Source organism: Prunus mume, linkage group LG7 (assembly GCF_029339155.1).
Source record: "Prunus mume cultivar Tortuosa linkage group LG7, ASM2933915v1, whole genome shotgun sequence".
Classification (NCBI taxonomy): domain Eukaryota; kingdom Viridiplantae; phylum Streptophyta; class Magnoliopsida; order Rosales; family Rosaceae; genus Prunus; species Prunus mume.
Window position 1 is genome coordinate 5,645,933 of NC_142704.1, and position 15,581 is coordinate 5,661,513.

General features: G+C 38.6%; 3 protein-coding genes and 1 long non-coding RNA gene across 9 annotated transcripts; 3 read left to right on the plus strand and 1 right to left on the minus strand.

Annotated features, from left to right (window-relative positions):
* The first annotated feature begins 678 nt into the window (after window positions 1-678).
* On the plus strand, window positions 679-3,246 carry NF-YC1 (nuclear factor Y, subunit C1). 2 transcript variants are annotated; one of them, XM_008241261.3, is made up of 2 exons: window positions 679-1,634; window positions 2,983-3,246. In XM_008241261.3, exon 1 carries the CDS (start codon window positions 917-919, stop codon window positions 1,631-1,633), a length of 717 nt encoding a protein of 238 aa, XP_008239483.1. In that variant the 5' UTR covers window positions 679-916; the 3' UTR covers window position 1,634; window positions 2,983-3,246. The 2 variants fall into 2 exon arrangements, with proteins under 2 accessions (XP_008239483.1, XP_008239482.1); XM_008241260.3 differs by having other exon boundaries at window positions 679-1,629.
* Window positions 3,247-4,820: 1,574 nt separating this feature from the next.
* On the plus strand, window positions 4,821-9,796 carry LOC103338074 (uncharacterized). Its single transcript, XR_514568.3, has 3 exons — window positions 4,821-5,033; window positions 5,150-5,264; window positions 9,561-9,796. It is a non-coding gene; the product is annotated as an uncharacterized LOC103338074 (long non-coding RNA).
* Window positions 9,797-10,391: 595 nt separating this feature from the next.
* On the minus strand, window positions 10,392-15,122 carry LOC103338072 (coiled coil protein). 5 transcript variants are annotated; one of them, XR_016121980.1, is made up of 10 exons: window positions 14,560-15,122; window positions 14,248-14,374; window positions 13,692-14,010; window positions 13,488-13,564; window positions 13,322-13,376; window positions 12,667-13,094; window positions 12,487-12,524; window positions 12,215-12,376; window positions 11,292-11,564; window positions 10,392-11,183 (listed from the first exon to the last, which is right to left on the minus strand). XR_016121980.1 is itself a non-coding variant. In XM_089041379.1 (8 exons), exons 1-8 carry the CDS (start codon window positions 14,826-14,828, stop codon window positions 12,307-12,309), a joined length of 1,383 nt encoding a protein of 460 aa, XP_088897505.1. In that variant the 5' UTR covers window positions 14,829-15,122; the 3' UTR covers window positions 12,130-12,306. The 5 variants fall into 5 exon arrangements, 4 of the variants coding, with proteins under 4 accessions (XP_088897505.1, XP_016651399.2, XP_008239479.2 ...); XM_089041379.1 differs by lacking the exons at window positions 10,392-11,183; window positions 11,292-11,564 and having other exon boundaries at window positions 12,130-12,376; XM_016795913.2 differs by lacking the exons at window positions 10,392-11,183; window positions 11,292-11,564 and having other exon boundaries at window positions 12,130-12,376; window positions 13,725-14,010; window positions 14,560-15,121.
* Window positions 10,571-12,197, plus strand: LOC103338073 (glucuronoxylan 4-O-methyltransferase-like protein (DUF579)). Its single transcript, XM_008241258.3, has one exon. The coding sequence runs from the start codon at window positions 10,571-10,573 to the stop codon at window positions 11,588-11,590; it is 1,020 nt and encodes a 339-aa protein (XP_008239480.2). The 3' UTR covers window positions 11,591-12,197.
* Window positions 15,123-15,581: the final 459 nt, after the last annotated feature.

Here is a 15,581-nt window from a genome sequence, read left to right on the forward strand (position 1 = left end):
TAATTGGTGCAATGCAAAGTAGACTTTGGTTAAAGAAAGGGATTTAACTTTTTTACTTAAAAAATGTGAGACAAATCTAGAATTTGAATTTCCACTCACACCAATAGACGATGAAATGAAAGTATGAAACTTACAAAATATATGTATTTTGGTTGTTTCTTTCTCTCATTAATGATGCTCTTATGAACGGACGCGACGTGTTTGAAATGATATGAGATTTACAAAATATCTGTATTTTGGTTTTTTCTTTCTCCCATGAATATGGTACTCTTATAAACAACTGCGACGTGTTCAGTTCTCATGCATGGAAGATCTCGTAGAAGTAATGCAACGCCTATATGAACGACATTCGTATTGCATTCATTCGTCACACACAAATATTTATTTAATTTTTATAATGTGAGAGGCACTTCACATAACCATGTACTTTTGAAGATAATTAAAGGAAAATGCAAGCCATTATATTTTCTTTCTTCGTTCATATAATTCGTCTTGCGTTTTAATTATATTCGTTCCATATGTGTACCGCGTAACATCCTAATAGCAACTTATTTTAATAATTTTCAGGTAACCTATAATTATATTGGTTAGCCTATTCTCTTATATCAAGGTGGTGCAAGCCTATTCGAAGACAAAAAAAGGCCCAATAAAAAAGAATCTGCAAGGCTGTATTGTATCACATCCCTGTCTTCCTGTCTTTCTCTCTCTCACTCTCTCTCATATCCATCTCCAACCCTTGAAATCCCACCACAAAAATCCCTGAAAATCAAATCTCAACACATCCCTCTGATCAAATCAAACCCCCTTCCTTCCCACTCACCCCAAAAACCAAAACCAAAACCAAAACTCACAAACACCCATTTGGCTATTCTTCCTCATCAGCCCACCCCATCAAAAGCTCAAGCCACACCCACCAATGGACACCAACCCCAACACCACCACCACCACCACCACCACCCCCAACCCCACCCAGCAACAACAGCAAGCTCAATCCTCCTACCCACCAACCCAATCTTCAGTCCCTGCCCCTCCATTTCATCATCTCCTCCAGCAGCAGCAGCAGCAGCTGCAGATGTTCTGGAACTACCAGCGCCACGACATTGAACAAGTCAACGACTTTAAGAATCACCAGCTCCCATTGGCTCGCATCAAGAAGATCATGAAGGCGGATGAGGACGTCCGCATGATATCGGCCGAGGCCCCCGTTCTCTTCGCCAAGGCCTGCGAGCTCTTCATCCTCGAGCTCACAATCCGCTCTTGGCTCCACGCCGAGGAGAACAAGCGACGAACTTTGCAGAAAAACGACATTGCCGCCGCGATTACCAGGACCGATATATTCGATTTCTTGGTGGATATTGTGCCCCGAGACGAGATCAAGGACGAGGCGGTGGGGCTCGGGGGGATGGTGGGGGCCACGGCAAGTGGTGTCCCGTACTACTATCCGCCGATGGGTCAGCCGGCTGGTGGGCCCGGGGGGATGATGATTGGGAGGCCGGCGGTAGACCCCGCTGCAGTTTATGGAGTGCAGCCGCCGTCTCAGGCGTGGCAGTCGGTGTGGCAGACAGCGGCGGATGATGGGTCGTATGGGAGTGGTGGCAGCAGTGGACAGGGCAACCTTGACGGTCAAAGGTAATGTATGTGTCTATCAAAATGTGTGTTCTTAATGGTATGATTTGATTATTCTTGATGCGGGTATTGCTGGTTTGTTTAATTGAGATTTCTGTGAGTTTAGTTATTGGGTTTGTGGCAATTTGATGCTTCTCTGATAAATTACCTTCTTGTAGGTGGTTTTTTGTTCTTATTAGGCTGATTAGGTAAAATGTGGACCTTCATTTGTGATATTTGAATCCAATGGTTTCTTTCTCAAATAGTGCTAATGGAATTCGTTTCAAGGTGCTAGAGTTTATAGCTTTTGGGGACATAAATGTTGTTCATTCCCAAGGAGGCATTTTGGCTTTTGAATCTGTAAACTTGAAATATTTCTGTTTCTCTTGCACCTGCTTGTGAGTTTTCATTGTTTATAGTGTGGGCCGCCTCGGTGCTTCCTGCACTAAAGGAAAATGGAAATCCTAGATGCATGCAAAAATGTGGATATTAATTTCAGGGGCAATTTCATTAGGGTAAAAGGAAGACACTTTTGTTTATTATGTTATTGAAATTGATCAACGTGAAACTTGACTCAGCCTTTTGCATCCAACTCTTACAAGCCAAGTTTATTACTGTGCTTTTATGGAATTCAATCGCATGGTGGTTTATACGTATGCTTGTCTGGGGAAGAGAAGATCAAGGTGATTCCACTTGGTCTTCACATAACGCGAATTAGTTTAATCGATTTTAGGGCAGTGATTTATAGTTTTCGTGGGAGAATGCACCAAGAGATTTCATGGTTGTGACTTGAAACTGCTTGTGTTTAACACGATCAGCTGCTGGTAGCAATTGATTCCCATGGGAGCCGTGAAGTTTTCTTTTGTTCTCTGCATCCCCCCTAGGTGAAGAGGGTTTTTAAATTTTCTTGTTGTGGCACGTGGCACATATTTATAATACTCTTGTTTGTAGAATTCATATTCATGTTTTCTTTTTATCAATCAACTTAGAGGAGCACTTTGCAGGGCAAAAAATTGAAACTAAACCGTTTTGTGTTTCCATGATGAATTAACTTTATCTTCCAAATGGAGTGCTTTTTTCGTTTGATGTATTTAAAGTAAGATGCATTAAAACGCTTGTATTTCGATGCAATGGTTAAAAATGCTAGTTGAATTGCGACAAGCTTAATTTTGGCAACTCTTCTGGGATTTTGTTGTGAAATTTCCTTAGCTGTATTAGAAGTATGATGCTGCAAAGGGAATTTAGTTCCTTGGGTGCTTTAGTAAAGGTGACCTTACTAATTGAATGTATATCATTGAACTTTTAGTAGTATGCCTAAGTTGTAACTCCAACTGGTTACTAATACCAACTTGTTTTTTTCCCAATTTTTCTATGTAGTTAAAGAGATTAATTTGCTGATGACATGCTGCGTGGCGCGAAGGAAAGATATTGAGCTTTGCAGATGATTTTTGATTGCTTGAATTAAATTTTTTTTTTCTTATGAGGATGACTTAGACCTGTTAAGACTATTGATCGAGAGCAGCTGGAAAATCACTGCTGTGTTTAATATTGAATGTGCAGTCTTTATAATTTAGGTCCTTGTGTTGCTAACTGGAATGATTGTGGTCATTTCATATTAATCAAACCTGGTAGTTTTTAGTATGTTTTGTGATTTCTGTTCCTCTTTTCTTTCCCCTCTTCTTTCTTTTTGGTTGCTTATGGAACTTCTGAATGTTGGTGCTCTTAATCGTCACCGATGACCAAACCCTCTCTGATAAACATGGATTTTGAGTCACAAGTGTCACCAAGTTTTAGAAAACCAAGGCCTTAAACTATATTATACATGTGGGAATATTAGTTCTTTTTTATCACAGCCCGCCATCTGTCTAAATATAATAATTTGTTATCTTTTCTACACAATTTTAATATTTCCTTTTGAAATTGTTTAAAACTCTGAAGATATGATGAAATACTTTTCCTTTATTAGAATGGAAGGGAATCAGAATCTTGATTTGGCTTAATCCGAATTCGACTTTCCACTCACTCTCAACATTAGCATTAGGGCTACTCTGCTCTGTCATTCCATTGACATATGGGCAAATAATTTTTAAAATCAAAAAATTTTGTAAGATAAAACGGAAATAAATTCATAAAAATACACATACAAATGACAAAATGGGATTTTCCTTGTCCCACAACTTTGGTATTCTCCCAACTGGTCTTGTGTGTGAGAGTTTTACCCCCTCCCCTTCCTTAGGCCATCTCCAACTCAGCAGGCCAAACTCAAAAAGTCCTAAATTTTAGCCCAATTCTTCTCCCAACCCAAAAAAAAGTAAGGCCAGCGGCTATTGTGCTGCAGATGTTGTCGCACCAGGTGTCGGAAGTTGATGATATTGCCATTAGAATCCAACGACACAATTCAAACAACTCCTTTTTTAAAAAAAAAATTCCAACAATAACCCAAATCAACTATTCATATTAAATCCAAGCTATTTTAACGGTAAAGAAAAAGATCCAATAGCTGAACTTTAAATTCAAAAGTCAAAAATTTATTTTAAATTAATCTAAATCATATCCAACCCCAAAACTCATTCTAAACTCTATAAATACCAACTCATTTCTCAAATAAAATTATATTTATGGATTTTCAATTTTTTTTATTATCAAATTGTTTAAAAATTAAATTATAAAGTTATTTAAAAAGTTAAATGAAGAAAAGTTATCAATGAAAAAAAAATTAGGGGGGTGTATCCAATTCAAATTTTTAATGACTTTTATAGAGTTTAAAAGTCTGGAAGTATTCAATTTAAACTTTTAAAGAGTGTAAAAAGTGTATTCATTGTGAAAGTATTCAAAAGTTTGGTAGTATTCAGACTTAAATTTTGTTTGGTGGTAAAAAAGTTAATATTTTTAAAAAACTTATTGAATGTTTTTTCCATATTTTTAAGTATTGTTAAGAGCAAAAGTCTTGCCAATTTAAGTACTTTTATCAACTCTATGAGAGTATTTAAGAATTTGTCATTCTTGAAAGTCACTCACTTAAAAAAAAGTCTTTATAAGTATGAATTGGATTTAAACCATTCTTAAATAATGTAATAAAGTTATAGACTTAAATTTTGAATTTAGAGTTTAGATGGCAAAATAAAATAGTTACTTTTTGGAAGGGGATGAGATGACCAAATGGGTTGAAGAACGCCTAAACGTTGACAAAAATAAATAAATTCCTCTCGTCAGGTTTTTTTCTTCCTTCGGTCTGAAAAATCCGCCTGTTAGTTAAAAGTCCTAACGCGCCCAACTACTCGTTTCCTTTCTCATACACCTCTCTCTCTCTCTCTCAATTTGGTCTTCAGAGAAAATTGAAGCCATAGACTCAGCCGTCGATCCTCTCAGAGTGTTCGCAAAGTAAAGCACTTGACTGGTGAAGAGGTGCCACAAGCCTGATCGCAAAGGTAACCAATTAAGAATCTACATATAACATTCGGATCTGTTCTGGATCAAATTTTAACAAAAATTGGGGATTTTAATTCTCTAATTTATGCGTACTTAATGGTTGATTTCGGTGCAGGTTCACGAAGGTGGCGATCCGTACAGCCATCGGGTTCGTAGCAATGGGATTCGTTGGGTTTTTCGTGAAGCTGGTCTTCATCCCCATCAACAACATCATCGTCGGCTCTGTTTAGGTATTCATTCAATTACATCTCAATTTCCGTCTGATCAATGCAATTAAGTTTAAATTTAGTGGCTTTAATTTGCATGCTTGTGGTTTGGTTGAGAATTTAGCTGAGTTTACTTTGTTGATATTGCTGTATAAGATCTAGAAGTTGGATACGAAAACCAGAACAGCCTACTCAGATATTATAAATCTAATCACACTTGTTATCCCACTACCTTTTTTTTTTTTTTTCTTTTCTTAGTTTCATGTTTAGAGCATCCACAATGGGGGATGTAAATTCAGGGGGTGTAAATATATTTGTTGCTCCAATGGGAGGTGTAACCGTGGGTCCAACCTTTTATGTTAACTTTTCTTCATTTTTCTTCTCTTTTCTTGGTGGGTCCTGCCTGCAAGGGATGTAAAAATAGATGTAAATATACATTTTATTTTACATCCATATGGTGGTGGTGTATATTCACATCCATTTACATGAAACGACCCGATCCAAATTCCATTTTGAAATCCGGGCGAATCTTTAAAATTGACATCGGTGGGTGTGGGTGATAAATGACCAAAATGTTCAAAAACAATAACACAAACCCAGAGGCCCTAACTCGTGGTTGCGCTTTGATAATTTCGTTACCACTTCGAGGATCAAGCCACACGTAGTTCTTTCCTCTATTCGATCTGCGGTTTGTTTATCATGAATCGATTTACTTCTTGTAAAACTCGCTCTAGGGTGACATTCTGGAGTATCCGGACAGTTTCGATCCGTCAATCGCTATTCGATCTGGCCAAGTCTAGATTACCATATCAAAATAGTTACGATACAGCGGTTCAAACTATTGAACCCAAAATCATACAATATGTGAATCAGTTCGGGTTCAAACGTTAACCAAATTGAGATCCACGAATTTCTACGAGCTCGTGGCGACCCAAGGATCATTCTAGAAAAAGTGGTCTCTACCAATTTGCCCACGCGCCGCGGTGGGTATCAATTCTGGCGGTCGGAAAAACTCCAAACTACCAGCCCAAACTCCTAACTTAGGTAAAATACCTCATTTGGAACAACTTTTGTTCTTGGACATACCCAAAAAGTGGCGAAGTGACTGAAAATCTGCTAAAACCTAACTTAAACAATCGAATGATCTATGCTTGAAATATCTAAAATTTACCCAACCAGTGACTAGAGCATGGGAAATAGCTAGAAAACCCTCACTCGTCCGATTTGGTGGCTAGAGGTGTCCGAACGAGCTCAGTAAATTCCATCAAAAGCTGTCCAAACCGCCTAGCTATACCTCACTCGTTCGATTTGGTGGCGGAGGTGTCCGAACGAGCTCAGTGAAATTTCATCAAAAGCTGTCCAAACCGCCTGTTTGTGGCGGTTTCAGTGAACTCTGACGACGGATCGAGGGGGATGGGCTAAGGCGAAAGAGGGGAGTGAGGTGGTTTGTTTGGCACCGGTCTTGCTCGAATTGGTGCTTGGGTGAGAGAAATCCTCTCCTAAAATCGGCTAGTCGATTGCCGACATAGGAGAAATCTGGGTTTTAAGAACTCAACTTTGAAATATTTACAATTATGCCACTGAACTTCTTTTGATCCTAACTCCTTCGTTACAACTCCGATTCGAGTCCACTACGTGTCCACGAACTCGTTTCGTTGTGCTATATGCAACGGTACAACTGAAATTCCCAAATTCCTTCCCGGTCAAAATATTCTAAGGGTATAATGGTCTTTTATTGGAATAAATTAATAATTAAATATTAATTAAGGACCGGGTTGTTACAATCTACCCCCCTTATAAAAATTTCGTCCTCGAAATTTACTTAACCTTCACTTGAGGGGTGAGGGTACTAGGCCCACGACTGCTACTCGGGTTCTCAAGTCTGCTATTCTAATACTGCACTCACCACTTGCATCTCAACAACGGTATTTATAAGGCAATCAATAAAATCTGAGGGCCACACATTTATATCTGAATACCTGAGCTGGCTTAAGGAAATATAAAACTCGAAAGGATCTGTTAATTAGTGAATTTCGATAAACTTAAAACTCTCTGCCATTAATCGATATTTAACTAAAATCCCTTTTTCCTAGAAGTGTCCGACACAGCTAATGTTGGGCACCAAAGACTAATTTGCCCTTTTAACTGAAATTAACTAAATTTCAAGTCGACTTCTACAGAAAATTCAGTGAGTCTCCTATAAACTAAACATTCCCAAAAAATATTACACATGTAAAACAAGCATGTATATTTATATAACTCATTTGCTAGCATGCATTAAATCATATCTAAGCAATCAAACATCATAATATTCAGGTCTCAGGTCGTAACAAACCAAATAAATCAATCGCTAATCAATCTCAACTTTCATTTCAGTAATAATATTCGGTAATCTAGCTCAGTGACATGAAATTTAAAATGTTTAAAAGCATATAGTAAGGTCTTGAACTCATGCATTCCTGCTTATACACAATTTACTAAGCGTAATCTTGCTGAAAAACATTGAATATATAGTTCATCTTGCTATGTAATCCTTCTTTGGACTCATGAGACATCCAGTCAACTGATTCGCATTCGCTCCCACGGTCAGTATAACTGTAAGACTCGTGGGGCAAAATATACTAGAAATACTGGAACTGTTTAATACCATATCCAATAGTAAAATATGAAAGCCAACAACTTACATGAAATAAAATAAAACAACTTAAATAAAGTAAACTAAGATAAATTAAAGCAAACTAAACTAAAATAAATAAAGTTCATAAGTAAATACATATATATATGTATATTGTAATAACCCGGTCCTTAATTAATATTTAATTATTAATTTATTTCAATAAAAGACTATTATATCCCTTAGAATATTTTATTAGTTTAAAAGTTGACTTTTTGATCGGGAAGGAATTTGGGGATTTCAGTTGTACCGTTGCGTAGAGTGCGACGAAACGAGTCCGTAGACACGTAGTGGACTCGAATCGAGTTGTAACGAAGGAGTTACGATCAAAAGAAGTTCATGGCATAGCCGTAAATATTTCGAAGTTGAGTTCTTAAAACCCATATTTCTCCTATGTCGGCAACTGGACCAGCCGACTTTAGGAGAGGATTTCTCTCACTCAAGAACCAATTCGAGCAAGACCGATGCCAAGCGAACGCCTCACTCCCCTTTTTCGGCCTCACATCCCGATTCTGCCGTCGTGATCGCTGAAACCACCACAAGCAGGACAATTTGGATAGTTTTGATGGAATTTCACGAGCTCATTCGGACACCTCGGCCACCAAATCGGACGAGTGAGGTATGGTTTTCTAACTATTTTCATACTTTAGCTGGTTGGGTAGGATTTGATATTTCAAGCGTAGATCATTCGATTGTTTAAGTTAGGTTTCAGATTTTCGTCCGCTTGGCCACTTCCGCCAGTTTTTGGGTTATGTCCAAGAACAAAGTTGTTCCAAATGGGGTATTTTATCTAAGTTTGGAGTTTGGGCGGTGGTTTGGAGTTTTTCCGACCGCCAGAATTGATCAAGCCACCAGCGCGTGGGCAAATTGGTAGAGACCACTTTCGGTTCTAGAATGATACTTGGGTCGTCACGAGCACGTAGGAATTCACGGATTTCAATTTGGTTAACGTTTGAACCCGAACGGATCTCGCATATTGTATGATTTAGGGTTCAATAGTTTGAACCGTTGATCGTAACTATTTTCATATATGGTAATCTAGACTTGGCGAGATCATATAGCACGGATCGTAAACGGAGTCCCTAATATTCCGGGAATGTCACCCTAAAGTGAGTTTCTGATAAGTAAACCAATTCTGAGATAAGCGAACGATTGCGGATCGAACAGAGGAAAGAACTACGTGTGGCTTGATCTCTCGAAAATGCGTGGCGACCTACGATTATCGGGCGACCACGAGTTAGGGCCTCGGGTTTGTGTTATTGTTTTTATGGCATTTTGTCATTTATCACCCACACCCACCAGTGTCGATTTTAAGCAGATTGGCGGATTTCAAAGTGGAATTTGGGTCGGGTCGTTTCATACATCTCCCCATTGGAGCGATTCCGGTGATTCGGGGTGTATATTTAACATACACCCTCCACTGTGGATGCTCTTAGTGGGTTTATCGATTTGTGTAATTTTGCTGATTGTCATTAGATGGAGAAATGATAGGGTGGTACTGTACCACTACGTCTATAGAGTGGTATTGTACCATTACGTCAGCCGGTGATACTTCCACTCCATTAGATGATGGGTTTTTTCAAGACGGATTTTCTAGATTAATATGGTGTAATTTGGGACTGATTTATTTTATTTGTCCAATCTAGTTTCAGGTCATGCTTAAGGTTCTGAGTTGACTAGATCATGGAGGCAGGCAGCAACTTGTACTCAAAGAGAAAGCAATAGTATTTTAGTTTATTTCTCATTTGGTTGGGCTCTTCTTTGCCTTAGTTCTGTAAAATTATGATGCTTCTTTTTGCCCAAACATATGTAAAACTGTGATACATCAACTTGTTTAGTTTTCCATAATTGAGACCTCATCCATATGCCGCTTTTAACCAAAGTTTTATTTGTTCTTTTAAAAAAAAAACATTCAACAATATAACCCCGAAACGAGGCAACCCCGTTCCCTGACTGACCTCTTTTCTAGGTTTCCGACTAGGGTTTAATGTTCAAATTTGATGGGCTGGGTCAACAACCCCAAATTTGATCCCCTTGAGCTTCATTTTTGTGACTACTTTTCCAAATTGAGGGGCACATTTGATTCATTGGATGTTTCCTATATCTTATGGGGAGTTTAATTATATAATATAGTTCCCTAAAGATTGCTGCCCCAAAAGGATTGTAAAACAGCAAATCATTTGGCATGCAAAAACCTTATGCATCAATGTCTACTAGCCATCAAAACCAGCAATCAAACGGGAAATATTATATAACTAACAAAAAAGGTCATGATTGAAGCTTGAAAGTGGCCCAGCAACCACGCATTAGCTAACCTCCTTCAACTTCACTCATAATTACCAAACAATCCAACAGTGAAAGTTTAGTTTATTTTTTTTTTTAAAAAATAATTTTCTTTATAAAGTTGTAAATAAATTATTGGAACACCAACCCTTTATTGTTGTTATTCTTTTTCTTAGGTAAGCGAATAGCAGATCGATCTCGGAATGCAATATTTCATTAGGTAACAAACACACACCTGGATATAAGAAAAGCAACGCTTGGAACAAAAGCAAAGCCTTCCTTCTTCCTCACTCAAGAAGATACAACCAAGTAGACTTTCAGCATAACAGCTTATATTATCAAGAGCCCCACCACAGATACCTACACTGAGGATATGATAGTGGCTGGCTGTGGAGGTCCTGAAAGCAAAGAGAAACACCAAAAAATGCCCCCAGAAGTGCCTCATTGTCGCTCTCCTGTAACTCCTCAAGTTCGATTCTCTTCCCCGGTGTCACCTAAGGCACCACTAGATCAACCTTATCAGCACAAGCACTGCAGAGGATCTAAAAACATGAACTTTAGCAGAAAGAAACTCATCCCTTTCCTTGTTTTGATCCTTTCAATCATTTCTGTACTCAGACTTCTTAGAATTGCAGTAACAACTTCATCTTCTTCCCCCCCATTTCCTGCCTTGACTGCCTTGCCTCCTACTGCTCTTAGAGATGCATGTTCTCCTCTCTCCACATGCTCCAAGTTTCCTTCAGAAAAAAAGGTGCCTGCCAACGTCACCGGCCTCAGGGAAAAGGAATACCGCCTTCTGTCAAATCTCATTTCGCAGAAAGCTCCCTGCAACCTCCTCATTTTCGGGATTGATCCTCAGTATGTATCTCTCTCATCAATCAATGCAGGTGGCACCACCATCTTTCTAGAGGACGATCACAACAAGATAAGCACACTGAAGACTAATTCCAACACCACCAGAGTCTACCAGGTGGACTACCAGATACCTGCAAAAGAGGCTTACAAACTGCTCAAGCATGCAAGGGAAAACCCAGATTGTGCACCTAGCTCAAAACTCCAACTATCCAAATGTCAACTTGCATTGAAAAACTTACCACAAGAAGTTTATGAGCTTAAATGGGATGTGGTGGTGGTGGACGGACCAAGCGGCAGTACACCAGACGAACCGGGTAGGATGGCAGCAATCTATACTGCTAGTATGATGGCAAGAAATGGGAAAATTACAGATGTGGTAGTGCATGATGTAGATCGAACGATTGAGAAGTGGTTTTCCTGGGAGTTTCTGTGTGATGAGAACTTAGTTTCTTCGAAAGGGAGATTATGGAACTTTAGGATCACAGGCCAATCAAACTCTACAAATTTTTGCCCTGCCAAGACCATTACGATAGAGTAATATAATATAGCTTATATTGTTACTATTATTTTATTTTTCCCCCATGAGGTGTAAGTAGAAAGAACAAGCTCCTTTCATTATTGATAGTTTCAACAGAGCAATGGTAAAAGTAGGAAAACCGGATGCCATACATTTCTTCCTGAACCAGCTCAACATGGCAGACAGAAAAACAGTTATTTCAAATTGTGAGGTTGCAGCCATAAAAATATAGGAGCTCTTTTTCTTTCTCCTGGGGTACAGAGTCCTTTAAAAAATATTCCCATCATTTGTTCCTCTTTATTTTCTTTGTAAATAAGAATCATTATTTGCGGGCGAATATCCAGTGCCTAACAATGTCATTTCTTTTTTCTTTTTCTTTTTCTTTTTAGGTCGAAATGTCTCAATTCTATTAATGGTGTCATAGTCATAGGGCTGACATAGTTTTTGCAGTTAAAGAAATTCCAGACTATTGACACAGTGTTTCAACATTAAATAATTATTGAAGGATCTAACCATTGATGTCACCAAAAGAAGACCTCATTTGCCACATGCATAACATATGGGGATAAAGTTTCAAGTTTAATATATTTGATGGAGAAAAATTTAAGTTGAATACATTTGAGTGCCATGATCATTTGAACTTACAACTCTATTTTGTACACCAGCCTAAAAACTGATCATCCAATTTTGGGCAGAGTTTCACGTGTTTGCTTCCTGCCTTCCTTCAAAATTCCAGCTCAACTGTCATCAGAGCTATCATCAACTTGCATAACCATCATGGCACAATCATTCACTCTCATTTGTTCGCTGCATGAAGAGGGACACAATAAAAAATGCCTAAGCCTTGGTAATTCTTGAAATGTGTCTGCATAAGTTTATGGATTTTATTTACAAAAACAATAAAATGAAAGCCTCACATCAGTTTGCTGCATGGTCTAGTGAAATTCAAACGGGACTGTCATAGCATCCGTGTATTGAGAACCATGCATGTTGTATCACAACATTAAATAAAGATATTTTTCCATCTATCATAACTAGCTTTAAAAATCTTGAAATCTACAACAAACTGACATAGTAAGAGGGAACATGGAACTCACCATCCGTTTGCTGACATAAGGCTGTATCTTAATTGGCATCTCAAATTCACTTTCAACCTTAGGTAATTTTTGTTTCTCCAACTCAAATTCTTTTCTGGATTCTTTTCGGCTACCAGATTGCCACACTCTACCGAAATTAGGGAGCCAATTGGCATCACAGTCACTCTTGACAATCTCCCCTCTTTTCTCCATCTCCATCTCCCTCTTTCTTCTTTCTGCCCAAGCTGCTCCCACTCGTTTTGGGTTCAATTTCTTGGACTTCCCCGACTTATTTGACGGAGAGATACGGATACCTGAAGCTGGTTTCAGTGGAACAGTAAACTGAATTTCTTCATCTGCTTCAAGCCAAGGAGGAGGTGCCCCAGAATGCACATTTCCACTAGCCTCTTTAGAACCCGTGGAAGATATTTGTGTGAGATTCTGAAAACCTGAAGAAAAGAACCTTAAATGAGGATGCACAGCTATAATAAATAAATCATAACTCCATCAACCTCCTGCGCTAAGCCATTGAGTCGATACAGACGTACATAAATTTTTCTGCAATTCCTAAGAACAGATGGCTCACTTCTCAAATGACGTATACATTTGGCATCAGTATGATCAGCTTAATAGGAGCATTGAGAATAAGAACATCAAAAAAATTGAAGGTTAATACCCGGAGAACTGCTCAGTCCTTTTGTCATTCTTTCATGCGGATACACCTCGCTCATCTACACCAAATGAATTACATATTTGGAATTTTCCAATGTTATAGCCAACCATATAAGTACAACCACAAGAAACGGATGCTTTTAGTGAAGAGTGTATATGACCAAACTTACCCTTTCATTACTGAAATAACCATCAGCTGAGCACTTTCTACCATTAGAAATAAAAGAATGTTGGGTACTGCTGCTAACTGAGTCATGATGTAAGCAGACAGCAGAAATCATAAAACTAGCATAAGCCTTTTAACTACAGGGGAGCAACTTCTATGAAATACAAACCAAATGGATACAAATATCATATAAACAGAACATGCATACCGGTTAAACCTTTTGAATTTATGGAATATGTACCAGAACATGTTTCCCCGTGTAAAGAAGAGGTAGCCACGTCTTGAGGAAAGCAGCCAACATTTGTAACTTGAGGGGGTCCTGAATGGGATACCTGATGCTCATTTGTATGATATAGTAAAGGCATAACACCATTTGAAAAACTTGAATTACTATTATTTTCAAAAGTATCTATAATTCCATATTTCAGTTCATTATGGATATCATTTGAAGGTCCAAACGTTGGTCCTCGAGATTTTTCTCCGCAAGGCACAGCTTCATTCTTCAATGATTTGCACTTCTTCTCCCACTGCAGCCACAAAGGGATAATAACCATACGTTTAATGACTCGACTCTAAAAACTGACTTGAATTTCTGTTTACTCTCTTCTTTGGAACTATAAGATTCATTATTCTACCATCTTTCTTCAACAAATCACATGAAAACACAAATCCACAGAATTCTACAATCTTTCTGTTCACTCCCACTGCCTCATATGACATAAATGATGAATGAAACTGAAAGCATATATACTATATAAACATACCATAGCAAGGTCATCTTCCGATATTCTAAATGTATCAAGGCGATCCATTCCTCCACCATATTTCCACAAAAAATGCTTCAAATTCTTCAGATGTTCCACACTTGCAAGGTGATTAATTGCATTACCACTGATAATCAAGAACACCAATAAAGTGTAAGGCCAAAGTCATTTATATCACAATGCACGATTTGGTAGCTCTAAATAATACAAATTGCACAGCAATTCTCCACATGTTCCATTATTTTCCTCTGTTTTCTCAGCAAACAAACAGAAGTCGAAAAGCTAATTCAAGCATGGCGATAGAAATCTTACCAAGCGAAGGAGCTATCTAGCTCGTCAATGTCGGTGTCGCAGAAGACGCACCAGAGGCGATTGCGAGAGGCGAGTTCGGGGCGGAGAGGGGTAGGGTTTTTGAGAAAGAAGCGGACGTCGGAGAGCTTGTCCTGGAACCGAGAGAGGAAGGTAGAGAGGGACTTGGTATGGCTCGGTATGTACTTGTGGCTCGGGCCTTGGTCATGATTCAGCTTGCAAACCACGCAGTACTCGAATTCGTACCTCTTCTTCTTCTTCTTCTCCGGCATCTTTCGATTGGTTTTGTTTTAGGGTTAGGGTACCTGTGATCGTCCCTCCTCCACTGCCGTATGGACACAGCTTCTCTCTCTCCCTCTATTTGTTTGGAATTTGGAGGCAAACGTGTAACAGCCGGTACACCTGCTTTTGCGTTTTCTCTTTTTGTTCCGAACGATCTCAGCAAATCTTGCAACAATGAAGCCGTGATAGAAAACGCTATCCGGAGTAACGGGTCCGTAATTTGTTCCTTTTTTTTTTGGTCCAACTGTTTACAGGCTTAACTGTGACTTCACTTATAGACCCAAAAACAAAATTCACTAAACAACGCTTGAAGCTTAAAGCTTATATGATAAATGAGACTTTTTAAATGTTGATCGTGAAATAACAAAACGTACTAACATGTTATCGACAATATCGATGCACGTCGGTCCTTTGTGACAAAGAATTCCTGTTCAGATTAATGCCAAACTTTTAAAGCTCAAGAGCTGTCACACACTTTGCAGTAGAATATCAACTAGTGCATCGATTGGTCTGCGCAACTTCAAGTAAAATTTCCAGCTTATTGCTGTAAAACACATTGTCCCATCAAATTGCTTTTGACTGCATCCTTCTGTTACTGCCTGGTAAGAAAATTTTCAGATTTCTCTGGTAGGGTATATAAACAGTCCAGTTCAGATGCTATGGTTTGTGATTCACATTTCCACATAGTGTGACTGCAACAATTTGAACCCCACCATCACCACATGATCATCTCAAAACTTTCC